The 13,946-nt window shown below is 47.9% G+C and overlaps 1 protein-coding gene across 3 annotated transcripts in view; it reads left to right on the plus strand.

Moving 5' to 3' along the window:
- Positions 1-13,946, plus strand: part of GGA2 (golgi associated, gamma adaptin ear containing, ARF binding protein 2) — a 44,181-nt gene that overhangs the window by 2,754 nt on the left and 27,481 nt on the right. For 2 of the 3 annotated variants that reach the window (XM_008059936.1, XM_008059938.2), the window contains exons 2-5: positions 6,713-6,797; positions 7,909-7,984; positions 8,918-9,016; positions 12,793-12,916. In XM_008059936.1, the coding sequence (XP_008058127.1) occupies positions 6,713-6,797; positions 7,909-7,984; positions 8,918-9,016; positions 12,793-12,916 (384 nt within the window). Of the gene's footprint in view, positions 1-6,712; positions 6,803-7,908; positions 7,985-8,917; positions 9,017-12,792; positions 12,917-13,946 lie in introns of all 3 variants that reach the window. The other variant, XM_021713308.1, reaches the window with a different exon arrangement.

The raw sequence follows: 13,946 nt of genomic DNA on the forward strand, positions 1-13,946 counted from the left end.
TCCACTCACCTCAGCCTCCCAAAGGCGTGGGATTACAGGCTGAACCACCGAGCCCGACTTTAGTCTTACTGTTTAAATATGAAGTAGAATAAGGAAGAGGGGGGGACTCTGAATTTAGTAACTAACAGGTTATTAATGAGATACTTTGAGTTAAATGGTAGAGGCAGAAGATAGTTGATTTAGGAGGCAATCGAGAACAGAAGGCTAGACTGGAGTTGCAAAAAAAATAAAGTAGCCGGAGTAAGATGACAGCTAGCAGCTGCCCTGGTGAAGGAGATAAAGGGAGTGACTGCCTAAGGGGGGGGAGGTTCTTCAGCTTCAGCTTTTGGGGGGCAGTATCCCAAAGTTGCTGGGACAACAACTTTTATGCCTTTTGTTTGTGTTTACTTGGTTTTTTTTAGAGAGGGCTAGAACCTATGTTTTTATGTGAAATCTTTTCAAAAATTGGCACTTGCTTGGAAACATAATTTGTCTGGGGAAGGCCAGGCAGATGAAATCTGTGGGGAAGTTGCATCCAATGGTGTTTTTTATGGTGCTTGAATGTGAAAGGAAGGAGAAAGTGTAGCTAGAGGAAATCTAGGAGTAAAGGAGATTTTAAAAGAAGAGGGAGACATGTAAGCCCCTCTTTATGCTGATGTTTTCTGGGGAACTACACTTCCTCAGTTCCAGGTCCGCTGTCCGATCTATTGCAGAGGGGCCTCAAGGTGCTGAAAGAGGTTAGAGCTGGAACAGGGAGGGGTGACCTACCCTCAGAGAGAAGAAGGGCGCCTTTTGTTTTTCCTCAGTGTGTGGGGAAGGAGATAAAGGTGATTGCACACACAAACAAATTTGTCAGTGCTGCCATTACCACCACCAACTTTTAGGGACTGGGGTGAAATAGGGGACTTGAGGAAGGTGGGGAAGTTTGAGAATGATTGGTAATAGAAAAGAAGGACGCCCACCTGGATGCTTGAGAGCTGGGTTTTTTCAGCCTCTTCACTATTTACATATTAGGCCCGATAATTCTGTGTATGGACTGTCTTGTGCATCGTAGGATGTTTAGCAGCATCCCTGGCCTTGACCCACTAGATGCCAATAACTTCTTCCCAGTCATGACAACTTAAAATGTCACTGGACATTGCCAGGTTTCCCCAGGGGAGTGGGATGGGATCACTTCTCCCTTTACCCCCCTGAGATCCTGAGTTAGGACTTGGAGTGTTGACTGGATATCAGGAATGTATGTTGCAGTCTTTGTGGCCATGTATTTATTTTTTTTCTTCTGAGTGTAGGAACCAAGAAGATGAACTATGGTTTAAGCAAGATTTGTTGGGGGTGGGGCAACAGTGGTGCTAAGGAGGGTCGGGGATGGAAGGGGGTATAAGAATTGAAGGTGTTTGACCAGGATGGGGGTGTAGTTGAAATCAAATGCACATGAGTCTAGGCTGGATAAAGGAAGTCACTCTAGGTGGGGTCTGAGTACTGGCCAACCTCTGATCACTGGCAGATCTTGCCTCAGCAAGCAAAGAAGCTATATCTTTAGGTGGGAGTAGTAATAGTACCTCCCCTTAGGGTTGTTGGGAGGATTAAAGCCTTTAATACATCTAAAACACTTAAAATAGTGCCTTCATATGGCATATAGTGAGTGCCCAAGAAGCGTTAACTATTATCATTAGCCTTTTTTAGTTGTAACTGAAAGTAACTCATTGGCTTCCCAAAAAAGGAAAGAAGAAAAAAGAAACCAAGTCCCAGAGTAGGGGTAGGCTCAACCCAGGAGCTCCCTGATAACACTAAGATTCCTTTCTCTTCTTTGTTCTGCCCTCCTGCTACAATCCCAGCAGAATTAATTTCTTTTTCCTGTTGAATTGCAAAGGTTATAGTTTTTCTGCCTGTTGGTCCAGCTTGGGTCTTGTGTCCATCTTGGAGGCCGCATGACCGGGGGGAAATAGGAAGATGACTGAACCTGGCGTGGGCTGGGATGGGGTGCATTGCCCATCCCTAGAACTGAGGTTAGGGAGGGTGCCCAGACCCAGCTGAACGTTGGACCTGAAGTTGAGGAGAGGGGTAGTTCCCAGAGGAATATCAGGAAGTTATTACCAGAAACTCATGCTTTAAAAATACAAATGACAGCTTCTATGAATTTGGTTCTGCAACTTTTTACCCCTCCCCCTTAGTGTATTTTGGTCACTGTTCTACATGACTGCAAATATAGCTGCCTGGTTCTTGTAAATGAAGAAGAGCCTGCAATGTCACCCCATTGTGTGGGTGTACTAGAATTCACTTAACTAGTTCCCTGTTGGCATTTCCAGTCTTGTGCTGTTAAAAGCAGCTCTGAGTTCTCTTGGCCTCTGGAATCCTAGCTCTGATAGTACTGCCAGGTAGGCAGCAGCTTAGTGATAGTTGGGCACTCAGCAAATCCCTGTCTTCCTTCCATCTGGACCTACTCCCAGGTGATATATTCTTTCTTTCTTCCAACCCCACTTTTATGCCTCTCTGTGGGCTCTGGAGGAGTCTGGCAAGCAGTCTATTTATATTCTGGGCTTCTGAGGGCTGAGCTCGGTCTGTCTCAGAGCCCAGCATAGAACATTCCCATGGTGGGTCTCTAGGTTTCACATATGCTAAACTGAGTGACTGCTGACCTGAAGGATTCCCCCTGTGGTGCATACTGCTGCAGAACTGGATTCTCTTCCTGCAGCTTTAGGGCGCCCCTGCCAGCACAGCTTCTGCTAGTGCCAGAGTCATAACCCTGGTGGTTGGTTGGCAGCTAGTGTAAGTTGATTTGACTTCGGAATTAATCACTTTTGGATGAGCCATTTCACTCACATCCAGAGGTCTCAACTGTTTTCTTTTTTGAGTTGGCGTCTACTCTGTCACCCAGGCTGGAGGGCAGTGGCACACTCCCTGTCACCGTAGTCTCGACCTGCTGGGCTTAGGCTATCCTTCCTCCTCAGCCTTCCAAGTAGCTGGGCATGCGCCACCATGCCTGGCTAATTGTTGGTTTATTGTAGAGATGAGGTCTTGCCAAGTTGCCTAGGCTGGTCGCCAACCCATGGACTCAGGCAATCCTCTCACCTCAGCCTCCTAAAGTGCTGGGATTATAGGTGTGAGCCACCACACCTGGCCTCAACTGTTTTCTTAATACCTCTGACCCTGTGTCAGACTTGAAATGAATCATAGACACTACCTTTTATTAAGCAAATATACAGCAGTAGTGTTATTTCTTTACACCTCTTTGTCCTGCTCAAATGCCAGCTAAATAAACCACCTTGGAGTCTGGGATAGCCATTCTTGGTGTGCTGGCCAGGCTGGGCTGTTCCAAAACAGGGAAGGAATCCTTCAGATGTCTCCCTGACCATGCCCTCTGTGGTCCCTAGCTTCTCCTTGGAGCATACTGGTTTCAAACAGACCTGGTCTGTTGCTCTGACCTGTTCAGACCCAGCTGCTGGTCCTTTGGGTGGTCATTTTCTCTAGAATTGCTCAAGGCTTCTGAAATAGTTATTGTGGCTGGGATTATGTGCTCAGAGACCCAGTTATTTCAGAACTGCAATAGCCATTTCCCCATGTCGGCAGTATGTCTAACCAGCTGACCAAACAGTACATAGCAAAAGAGACATCATTCATTCATTCAGTAGATAACTGCCAGCAGCCATTCTAGGTGCTGGGGCATGGGAGGGTGAATGAGAAAGACCTTTCTGCCTTTAGAGACTTTATAACTAAATGGTAGGAAAGTCAAACTAGTTCCCAAGAGAGTCCCAGCCTTTGTCAAAGAACTGAAGACCTTACCCTGAGAGCAGTTAGAAACACCTGGGCTGTGGAGCCAGGCTGACCTGCGACTGGTTTTTGGTTTCTGCTGTTTTCTTGCTTTGTGGCTGGGCAGGTTTTTTGTCTGTAAAATGGTGCGTTACCAACCTCGGTTGTTCTGAGGACTCTTGGCATGGCCCACAGTAAGTAATTTTTTTAAATGGTAGCTATTATTGTTTCTTTAAAGTCATGATAAATAACCCATGAGTGAATCCTCATGCTGCAAGATCTAGAAAATTAAAAAAAAAACTGTTTTAAATGTTATAGGTCTTTTTGGTGCTTTGCTTTGGTTAAGGGTTTGGGACATGATTTAGCCTTATGGAGGCTTTTTTATTTCTTTAAAAAAGCTGGTGCCTGGCAGTGCTGTGTCTTTTTCATTTGGCCACCAGGGAGGAGGGAGAAGGCTGGATTCTGTATGGGGAGCTTGGGCCATGCCTGCCCTTCTCTACCTCCGGGTCCAATCATGTGTTGAGGTCAGAATTCCTTTAAGGTGTCAACTTTGGTCTTGTAGTGAACTGAAACATTTTAAATGGTATAAAATTACTTTAGATGATTCAGATGCAGAGTCTCTGAGAATCACTGCTTTAAATAACGTGTTCTGTTTGTGTCTATGGGTAAGGAAAGCACTTTTGGGAATATATGGCTTCTGCTTTCAAGGATTTCATTCCCTTTAGGTATGATAAGGCATGTATACATATTTTTACAGTAAAAGGCAGAGACTATAAACTACGAGAACAAGAACATTAGCTATCCTTTATTGTCTACCTACTGTGTGTTACTGTACCAAGCATTGTAGACAACACCTCCTCAGTCATGTGACAGTCCCATGAGGAAGGTACTATTTGCCTTATTTTAGAATTGAAGAAACTGAGGTTTAGAGAGTTTGAGGGCATGTGACTAACAGGGGGTGGAGCTAGAGATCCTATCAGAAATAGGCAGATAAAATACCAGTTCTGAGGAGGAAGAGAGAGCTTCTGTTTTGGGAATGGGAGTAGCTGGAGTGACTGGCCACCACAGCCTACACCTGCCGGGCTCAGGGAATCTTTCCTCTTTAGCCGTCCAAGTAGCTGGAACTACAGGCATGTGCCACTACCCCCAGCTAATTTTTTTTTTTTTTTTGAGTTGGAGTCTTACTCTGTCGCCCAGACTGGAGTGCAGTGGCCACTCCCAGCCACCGCACCCTCGACCTGCTGGGCTCCGGCGATCCTTCCAAGTAGCCGGAATTACAGGCATGTGCTGCCACACCTGGCTGATTTTTTGATTTATTGTAGAGATGAGGTCTCGCTGCCCAAGAGGGTCTTGAGCCCGTGGGCTCAGGCAATCCACTCACCTCAGCCTCTCAAAGGCGCGGGATTACAGGCTGAGCCACTGAACCTGGCTAATTTTTTTTTTTTTTAAGTTGGGGTCTCAGTATATTGCCTAGGTTGGAGGGCAGTGGCACGCTCACGGCCACCGCAACTGCGACCTGCTGGGCTCCGGCGATCCTTCTGCCTCAGCCTTCTAAGTAGCTGGAAATACTGGCATGAGCCACCATGCCTGGTTAATTTTTTGATGTATTGTAGAAGTGAGGTCTCGTCATATTGCCCAGGCTGGTATCAAACCCCGTGGCTCAGACAGTCCTCTTGTCTCTGCCTCCCAAAGTGCTGGGATTACAGGCATGAGCCACCACATCCAGTTGGGAGATAAAAAGATCAAATAAGAGCCTGGCTCGGTGGCTCAGCCTGTAACCTGCGCTTTGGGAGGCTGAGGTGAGTGAATTGCCTGAGCCTGCGGGTCCGAGACCCACCCGGGCAGCTTGGTGAGACCTCATCTCTACAATAAATCAAAAATAGCTGGGCGTGGAAGCGTACACTTGTAGTTCCAGCTACTTGGATGGCTGAGGCGGAAGGATCGCCAGAGCCCAGCAGGGTGAGGCTGCGGTGGCCGGGAGCGTGCCACTGCACTCCAGTCTGGGTGACAGACTGGAGATTTCAACTCAAAAAAAAAAAAGATCAAATAAATCTTTATGAGAGGATATCATCTGTATAGGAACTGAAGGGCAGATAGGATTTTGAGATATGGAACATAGGGGGAGAGTTGGCAGAATACAGGAGTTGATTCCTTTCCTCACTTTGGTCATAATCTCGTCACTTAAAATGGGTGTGAAGATGAATGGTTACCTGTCCTCTGAGTCTCCCTACTGAGACACTTGACTTCCACCTGACATAAATGTGACTGAGTCAGGAACAGTTCAACTCCACTTTGACTGTGGAGTGTTGAGTAATCAGAGAGAAGTAGTTGGGCTGGCACTGCCGTAGGCGGAGATGTTCTGGAGGAGACGGGGATTTAGGTGGGCCTTGAATGGAGAGGCTTTTGAGAGGCATGGAGTGGACGTCCAGGCAAGAGGAATTGTAACATCAGAAATACAACCCTGAGGATTAGCCTCTTGCTTCCAGAGCCTGAAAGGAACAGTAGCTATTTCATTGGAAAGGCTGGGCAGGCCAGGACAGGCTGGAGAGTGGGGAGGTGGAAGTTTTATGAAAGGGCGGGACAAGGGAAGTCTTCCTGTCAGTGGCTCACAGGTGGTCTCTCACATGCAGGCCCAGGCCCATCCTCATTGCTGGATCAGGGAGAGGGAGGGGGTTCGAACATGAGGCATGAAGGAGACACATAGGCCAACCTCTGTACTGGATGTCCAGCCACTTTCAGAGCAGTAGCTCGTTACTTTGCTTGTTTATTCAGTTAGCAAATATTTAGCAAGGCCATCCTGTGTGGCAGACCCTGCTTGACAGTGGTAAGCAACGCAAACACGGTTCCTCTCCCTTTGCCTGTCTGTCCACTACTAGTCTGATCCTGCAGAGGTGTGATGAGACTGTTGGCTGCCGTATATGTGGGGAGCAGTGTACGTTTATTTTTACTGTGCTTTCTTTAACTTTCTCATTTGTTTCCTTGACAGACAAAGCCACAGACCCAAGCTTGTCAGAACAGGATTGGTCAGCTATCCAGAATTTCTGTGAGCAGGTGAACACTGACCCCAATGGGTAAGGTGATTTCTCACACACAGTTGACTCTGGGGCCCCAGGCTAAGTGCAGGCTTTAGTCTCTTGGGTCTGTTTCACAGTCAGGCTCTCTTTCATTCTCTTCTTTTTCCCCCACAATCTACTGAGGGCATTACTTTTCTAAAGTTAGCAAGTTCATGTGGTTTTTAAAAAACACACAGAGTAGTCTATTTGCAACTGGCAATTGTTAAAATTTATTTATTTTATTTTATTTTATTTTATTTTATTTGTGTGTGTGTGAGTTGGAGTCTCACTCTGTTGCCCAGACTGGAGTTCAGTGGCCGCTCCTGGCCACCGCAGCCTCGACCTGCTGGGCTCAGCCTTCCAGTAGCTGGAACTACAGGCGCGTGCTACCACATCTGGCTAACTTTTTGATTTATTGTAGAGATGAGGTCTCGCCAAGTTGCCCAGGTGGGTCTCGAACCCATGGGCTCAGGCAATCCACTCACCTCAGCCTCCCAAGGTGCGGGATTATAGGCTGAGCCACCAAGCCCGGCAAATTGTTAAAATTTTAAGTAATGTTAGTGAAACACTAATGCTGAGGAGAACTCTGCTACTGATAGAATGTAGCCAGGTTACATAATTGAAAGAGATCCATGTATTTGCCATCATTTAAATATAATCTTTTTTAAGAAAGAGGAAAAAAGTAAATTTGGGTAGGAACTGAAGAGTCACCTCAGTTATCCAGATTTTAACCTATGGTGCCTAGGTATTTGGCTAGTTTTAATTGAGCCCAAAGTTTGATTGTACTTTCTTCTGTAGTGTTTAGTGAGCATTTACTACACATACACAAGGGCCTGTGTTGTTCAGGACTTGGCTACATGTGGGTCTGGGCCTAGACTCTCTGGCTTGAGGTTCAGGGGTTGGAAGTTGGCTGAGAGGAGGGTGATGAGACTTGGGTAGGAGGAGGATCTTGGGTGCTGCAGGTGCAACAAGGGCAGGTGGGAGTTGGCGTCTGTCAGGGCCTGTGTGGGCTGTGTGTCAGTCCCACTCCACCTCTGCTTTTGGACACCACCTCCTGGAGGAAGGACAATACATAGGTTGGCTGCTTCTTCCTGTCCCCCCAGAGTCCAGGTCTTTTTGTTTCCCCTAGCCCCACACATGCGCCCTGGCTGCTGGCCCACAAGATCCAGTCTCCACAAGAGAAAGAAGCTCTTTATGCCTTAATGGTGAGTTTGGTTTGCCCCTTGGCTGAAGCTTTCCTGTTGTGACACTAGAGAGAGAGCTGAGAGGGACTTTGCCTTCATTCCAGTCCTTGTCATTGGGGTGGGGAGGGCACCTGAGAGGTTCCCCTTCACAGGCCTTGGACAGCAGGCTGGAGGAAGGAGTTCTGGGCCAGAATCCCCACCTGAGATCTATTTCTAGAGAGGAGCATTGAGCCCACTGTGGGTGAAGGAAAGGAAGGTTTCACTTCCATTTGCCCTTCTTAGACCAGTGCTGGCAAGTGCCCACAGAGCTAGATGGGTGATAGAAATGAGTGAGGCTGCTAGATGAGGACCAAAGAACTGGAGCGCATATGCCCTGTCTAAAGAGGCCTGCTGCAACACAGGGCTAGCCAACTGTTGCCAGGCGTGAGTTTGGGCCCAGGGTTTGGAGAACTTCCGTTTTTTTTTTTTTTCAGGAGAAACTGGAAGTCCAGACTTTTGTATGTGTTCTCTGAATGTTTCAATGTTGGTGGCTAATTTGAAAAGTTGAAAACCACAGTGTGGGCCAGAGGAAGTCTGAGCAGGCCTAGCTTTCCTCTTGAGTGCTAGTGGGTAACCTCCAGTTGAATGGGTCTTGGACACGGGATACCAGATTTCTGCCTCTGGGGAGAGAGTGATTCTTGGACTAATTTCACCTTCCACAGGGTCTCCTTAAAAGTTGGGGCAACCTCGGGGTGCAGTATATGCTACTGAGCTATTTCCTGTGCATAAACCTGGCACTTATATCAAGGTCAAATTTTTTTCTTAATCTGAAAATGTCTTCTTTTATCAAAGCTTCAGGATCCTCACAAGCTTGAGGAAGGGTTAGCCATGGTTCCAGTGGGGAGTTACCAGCTTCGAGGTGAGCCCTGGAACCACTGGCTTCCCACCTTCTCACAGGGTCCTGTGTCTGTACAGGTGCTGGAGACGTGTATGAACCACTGTGGAGAGAAGTTCCACAGCGAGGTGGCCAAGTTCCGCTTCCTGAACGAGCTGATCAAAGTATTGTCCCCAAAGGTGAATGCCAGGGCTTGTCCTGCCTACTGCTTGGCTCCTGTGCCCACTCTTTAGAGTCCTGCTGCCCTCCTAAGGCCAGAGGCAGGCCCTGAGTGGACAGGGTCCTGCTTGTGAGAGAGGATTCCGCTTTCTTCTCCAAGCTCTAGGAAGAGGTTATGCTCATCAGTTAACACCTGCCCCTCCAATGTTGGCATTTGCAGATATCCCCTTTAAAGTGGGTTGGAGGCCAGGCATGGTGGCTCATGCCTCTAATCCCACCACTTTGGGAGGCCGAGGTGAGAGGATTGCCTGAGCCCATGGTTCGAGACCAGCCTGGGCAACTTGGTGAGACCTCATCTCTACAGTAAATAAAAAAATTAGCTGGGCATGGTGGCGCATGCCTATAGTTCCAGCTACTTGGAAGGCTGAGGCGGAAGGATTGCCTGAGCCCAGCAGGTCGAGGCTGTGGTGGCTGGGAGCGTGCCACTGCCCTCCAGCCTGGGTGACAGAGTGAGACTCCAACTCAAAAAAAAAAGAAAGAAAGAAAGTGAGTTGGGGGATGTGTGACCTGGAGGGGGTGAAGAACTTGAGCTTGGAGGCACAGGCTTCCTGGTAGAGATGGTAAGAGATGTGGGGGTGACTTAAAGTTTCATGTGACTGCTTACCTTGTCCTCTGTGCCTCTCTTCCTGGCACCTGTTATAGCTACACCACTCTCAAGTACCCAGCACTGACTGAGCCCTGCCTTGCTACGTTCCAGCAATACTTCTCTCACACCCACTGTGGATTCTACAATTGAATTCAATTCTGAGAGTAGCTACTCAGAGTTATATGTTACCCAGACCGCCATGTTGAGTCCTATTTAGGTTACCACTATTTCTGATACCAGCCGTGAGTCTTTGTGTGTCCTCAAGCTACTGCACTGCCAGCTACAGATTCTGGGGTTCCTATAATCCCTTCTCCCCAGGTCCCATAATTCACTAGAATGTCTCAGAACACAGAACAGCACTTTACTATTATTTTATTCTAAAGGATACAACTAGAAGTGACATAAGGCTAGGACTTGGTGGTGGGGAAGAAAAAGTCTGTGCCCACTCATGGAATCTGAATGAACTCTGAACTTGCTGCCCTCCCAACACATCCAGGTATTCAACCAGGGAGTTCTCTGAACCTTCTTGTTTCAGAGTTTTTATCTGGGGTTTTATTAACTAGGCATGATTGATCAAATCATTGGCCACAAGATTGAAAATCTCTGGTTCACACCTCTCCTTCCCCACCTCCTGGAGTCAGAGGATAGGGTTGAAAGTTCCAGCCCTCTAGTTACATGGTCCATCTCCCTAGAGTGACCTTGAAACTATCTAAACACCCACCATAAGTCAGTAGAAACTCAGGTGTGGTCCTAGGGGGCATCTAATGAATAAAAAGACACTCCTGTGATTTAGGAATTTTCAGGAGTTTTTGAAGCTCTGTGCTAGGAACTGAATCAAAGACCACATTATTTATTTATTTATAAATTTTTACTTTTTTTTGAGTCAGAGTCTCAGTCTGTCACCCAGGCTAGAGTGCAGTGTCATGCTCAAGACCAGTGCAGCCTCAACCTGTTGGGCCCAGGTGGTCCTTCTGCCTCAGCCTTCCAAGTAGCTGGAACTACAGGCTAGCGCCACCATGCCAGGATTTTTTTTTTTTTCCTCAAGAATGCCAAGATTTTAAAATTTTTTTTTTTTGAGTTGGAGTCTCACTCTGTCGCCCAGACTGGAGTGCAGTGGCACGCTCCCAGCTACCGCAGTCTCGGTTTGCTGGGCTCTGGTGGTCCTTCCGCCTCAGCCTTACAAGTAGCCGGAATTACAGGTGCGTGCTACCACGCCCTGCTAATTTTTGATTTATTGTAGAGATGAGGTCTTGCCAAGTTGCCCAGGCGGGTCTCAAACCCGCGGGCTCAGGCAATCCACTCACCTCGGCCTCCCAAAGCGCTGGGATTACAGGCTGAGCTACCGAGCCCGGCCAATGCCAGGATTTTTTTTTAAGTTTTTTTATTTTGGAGATGAGGTCTTGCCAAGTTGCCCAGGCGGGTCTCGAACCCGCGGGCTCAGGCAATCCACTCACCTCGGCCTCCCAAAGCGCTGGGATTACAGGCTGAGCTACCGAGCCCGGCCAATGCCAGGATTTTTTTTTAAGTTTTTTTATTTTGGAGATGAGGTCTTGCCAAGTTGCCCAGGCGGGTCTCGAACCCGCGGGCTCAGGCAATCCACTCACCTCGGCCTCCCAAAGCGCTGGGATTACAGGCTGAGCTACCGAGCCCGGCCAATGCCAGGATTTTTTTTTAAGTTTTTTTATTTTGGAGATGAGGTCTTGCCAAGTTGCCCAGGCGGGTCTCGAACCCGCGGGCTCAGGCAATCCACTCACCTCGGCCTCCCAAAGCGCTGGGATTACAGGCTGAGCTACCGAGCCCGGCCAATGCCAGGATTTTTTTTTAAGTTTTTTTATTTTGGAGATGAGGTCTTGCCAAGTTGCCCAGGCGGGTCTCGAACCCGCGGGCTCAGGCAATCCACTCACCTCGGCCTCCCAAAGCGCTGGGATTACAGGCTGAGCTACCGAGCCCGGCCAATGCCAGGATTTTTTTTTAAGTTTTTTTATTTTGGAGATGAGGTCTTGCCAAGTTGCCCAGGCGGGTCTCGAACCCGCGGGCTCAGGCAATCCACTCACCTCGGCCTCCCAAAGCGCTGGGATTACAGGCTGAGCTACCGAGCCCGGCCAATGCCAGGATTTTTTTTTAAGTTTTTTTATTTTGGAGATGAGGTCTTGCCAAGTTGCCCAGGCGGGTCTCGAACCCGCGGGCTCAGGCAATCCACTCACCTCGGCCTCCCAAAGCGCTGGGATTACAGGCTGAGCTACCGAGCCCGGCCAATGCCAGGATTTTTTTTTAAGTTTTTTTATTTTGGAGATGAGGTCTTGCCAAGTTGCCCAGGCGGGTCTCGAACCCGCGGGCTCAGGCAATCCACTCACCTCGGCCTCCCAAAGCGCTGGGATTACAGGCTGAGCTACCGAGCCCGGCCAATGCCAGGATTTTTTTTTAAGTTTTTTTATTTTGGAGATGAGGTCTTGCCAAGTTGCCCAGGCGGGTCTCGAACCCGCGGGCTCAGGCAATCCACTCACCTCGGCCTCCCAAAGCGCTGGGATTACAGGCTGAGCTACCGAGCCCGGCCAATGCCAGGATTTTTTTTTAAGTTTTTTTATTTTGGAGATGAGGTCTTGCCAAGTTGCCCAGGCGGGTCTCGAACCCGCGGGCTCAGGCAATCCACTCACCTCGGCCTCCCAAAGCGCTGGGATTACAGGCTGAGCTACCGAGCCCGGCCAATGCCAGGATTTTTTTTTAAGTTTTTTTATTTTGGAGATGAGGTCTTGCCAAGTTGCCCAGGCTGGTTCCAAACTCCTGAACTCAGGCAATCCTCTTGCCTCCACCTCCCAGAGTGCTGGGATTACAGGTATGAGCTGCCGCACTTGGTCCATGTTTTTTAAAAATTATTCCATACTTCCCTAGTCAAAAAATGAATGTCCCCAGTGATGTAGACAAGGCTCTGACCTAGACCCATATATGGTGGGCTTTGATTTTAGTAGTTTTAGAGATTCCTCAAAATCCCAGGAAGGGCTTTGGGTTGGGTGCCAGATAGTTTGCCCTCTCTCTAGTTGTGCCTCACGCAGCTCATTTTTCTGGGTCTCAATGGCCTTCTTTTTAGTAGAAGTGTTTGCTGGATGGTCTCCCAAGTCCCAGCTCTAGAATTTTTTTCCTTTTTCCTTTCAGTACTTGGGGTCCTGGGCCACAGAAAAAGTTAAAGGAAGAGTCATCGAAATCCTCTTTAGTTGGACAGTCTGGTTTCCAGAAGACATCAAGATCCGTGATGCTTATCAAATGCTGAAGAAACAAGGTCTGACTTCATTCCTTATGTTGTATTCCCTTTTGACAGTATTTCGTTTCTTTTTGCTTTTTGTGTGCTTTATAGTTTTTTTGTTGAAAGCTGGACTTCATGTGTAGGACAGTAGAGACTGAGGTAGTTTTTTTGTTCTTTTTTACATGGTGTATTTTTATCTGCTTATTGTTAAAAGTCACAATGCTGATGATCTTCTAGAAAGAAGATCTATGGGTTTGTGTTTCCTTGTTCCCTGGAAACCACAGGAAACTACCAGGGCAACTAAGGTCAAAATACAGACTGTGTCACTACAGCATTTATTTTATTTTTTTAATTCTTGGTTGCTTAAAAATTCACCTCTTTTCTTGATATAATAGAGTCAGGCCAGGTGCAATGGCTCAGCCTGTAATCCTAGCACTTTGGGAGGCCGAGGCAAGAGGATTGCCTGAGCCCGGGGGTTCGAGACCAGCCTCGGCAACTTGATGAGACCTCGTCTCTACAATAAATCACAAAAACTAGCTGGGCATGGTGATTTGCGCCTGTAGTTCCAGCTACTTGGAAGGCTGAGGTGGAAGGGTCGCCTAGGTCCAGCAGGTCAAGGCTATGGTGACCGTGAGTGCCACCACACTCCAACCTGGGTGACAAGAGTGAGACTCCAACTCAAAAAGCAAAAAAAAGAAATAATGGAGTCTGACTAGGAAGTACAGATAAATATTACCTATGAGCCAAAGTTTGAAAAATACTACTCCGATAAAAGTAATAATTTAGCTGGGCTTGGTGGCTCAGCCTGTAATCCCGCGCCTTTGGGAGACTGAGGTGAGTGGATTGCCTGAGTCCGCGAGTTCGAGACCCACCTGGGCAGCGAGACCTCATCTCTACAATAAATAAAAAAAATCAGCCGGGTGTGGTAGCGCATGCCTATAATTCTGGCTACTCAGAAGGCTGAGGCGGAAGGATTGCCATAGCCCAGCAGGTCGAGGCTGCGGTGGCCGGGAGCGGCCACTGCACTCCAGTCTGGAAGACCGAGTAAGACTCCAACTCAAAAAAA

The sequence above is a fragment of the Carlito syrichta genome, unplaced genomic scaffold (genome assembly GCF_000164805.1).
Source record: "Carlito syrichta isolate Samal-C Ts95f unplaced genomic scaffold, Tarsius_syrichta-2.0.1 Scaffold304449, whole genome shotgun sequence".
Taxonomy (NCBI): domain Eukaryota; kingdom Metazoa; phylum Chordata; class Mammalia; order Primates; family Tarsiidae; genus Carlito; species Carlito syrichta.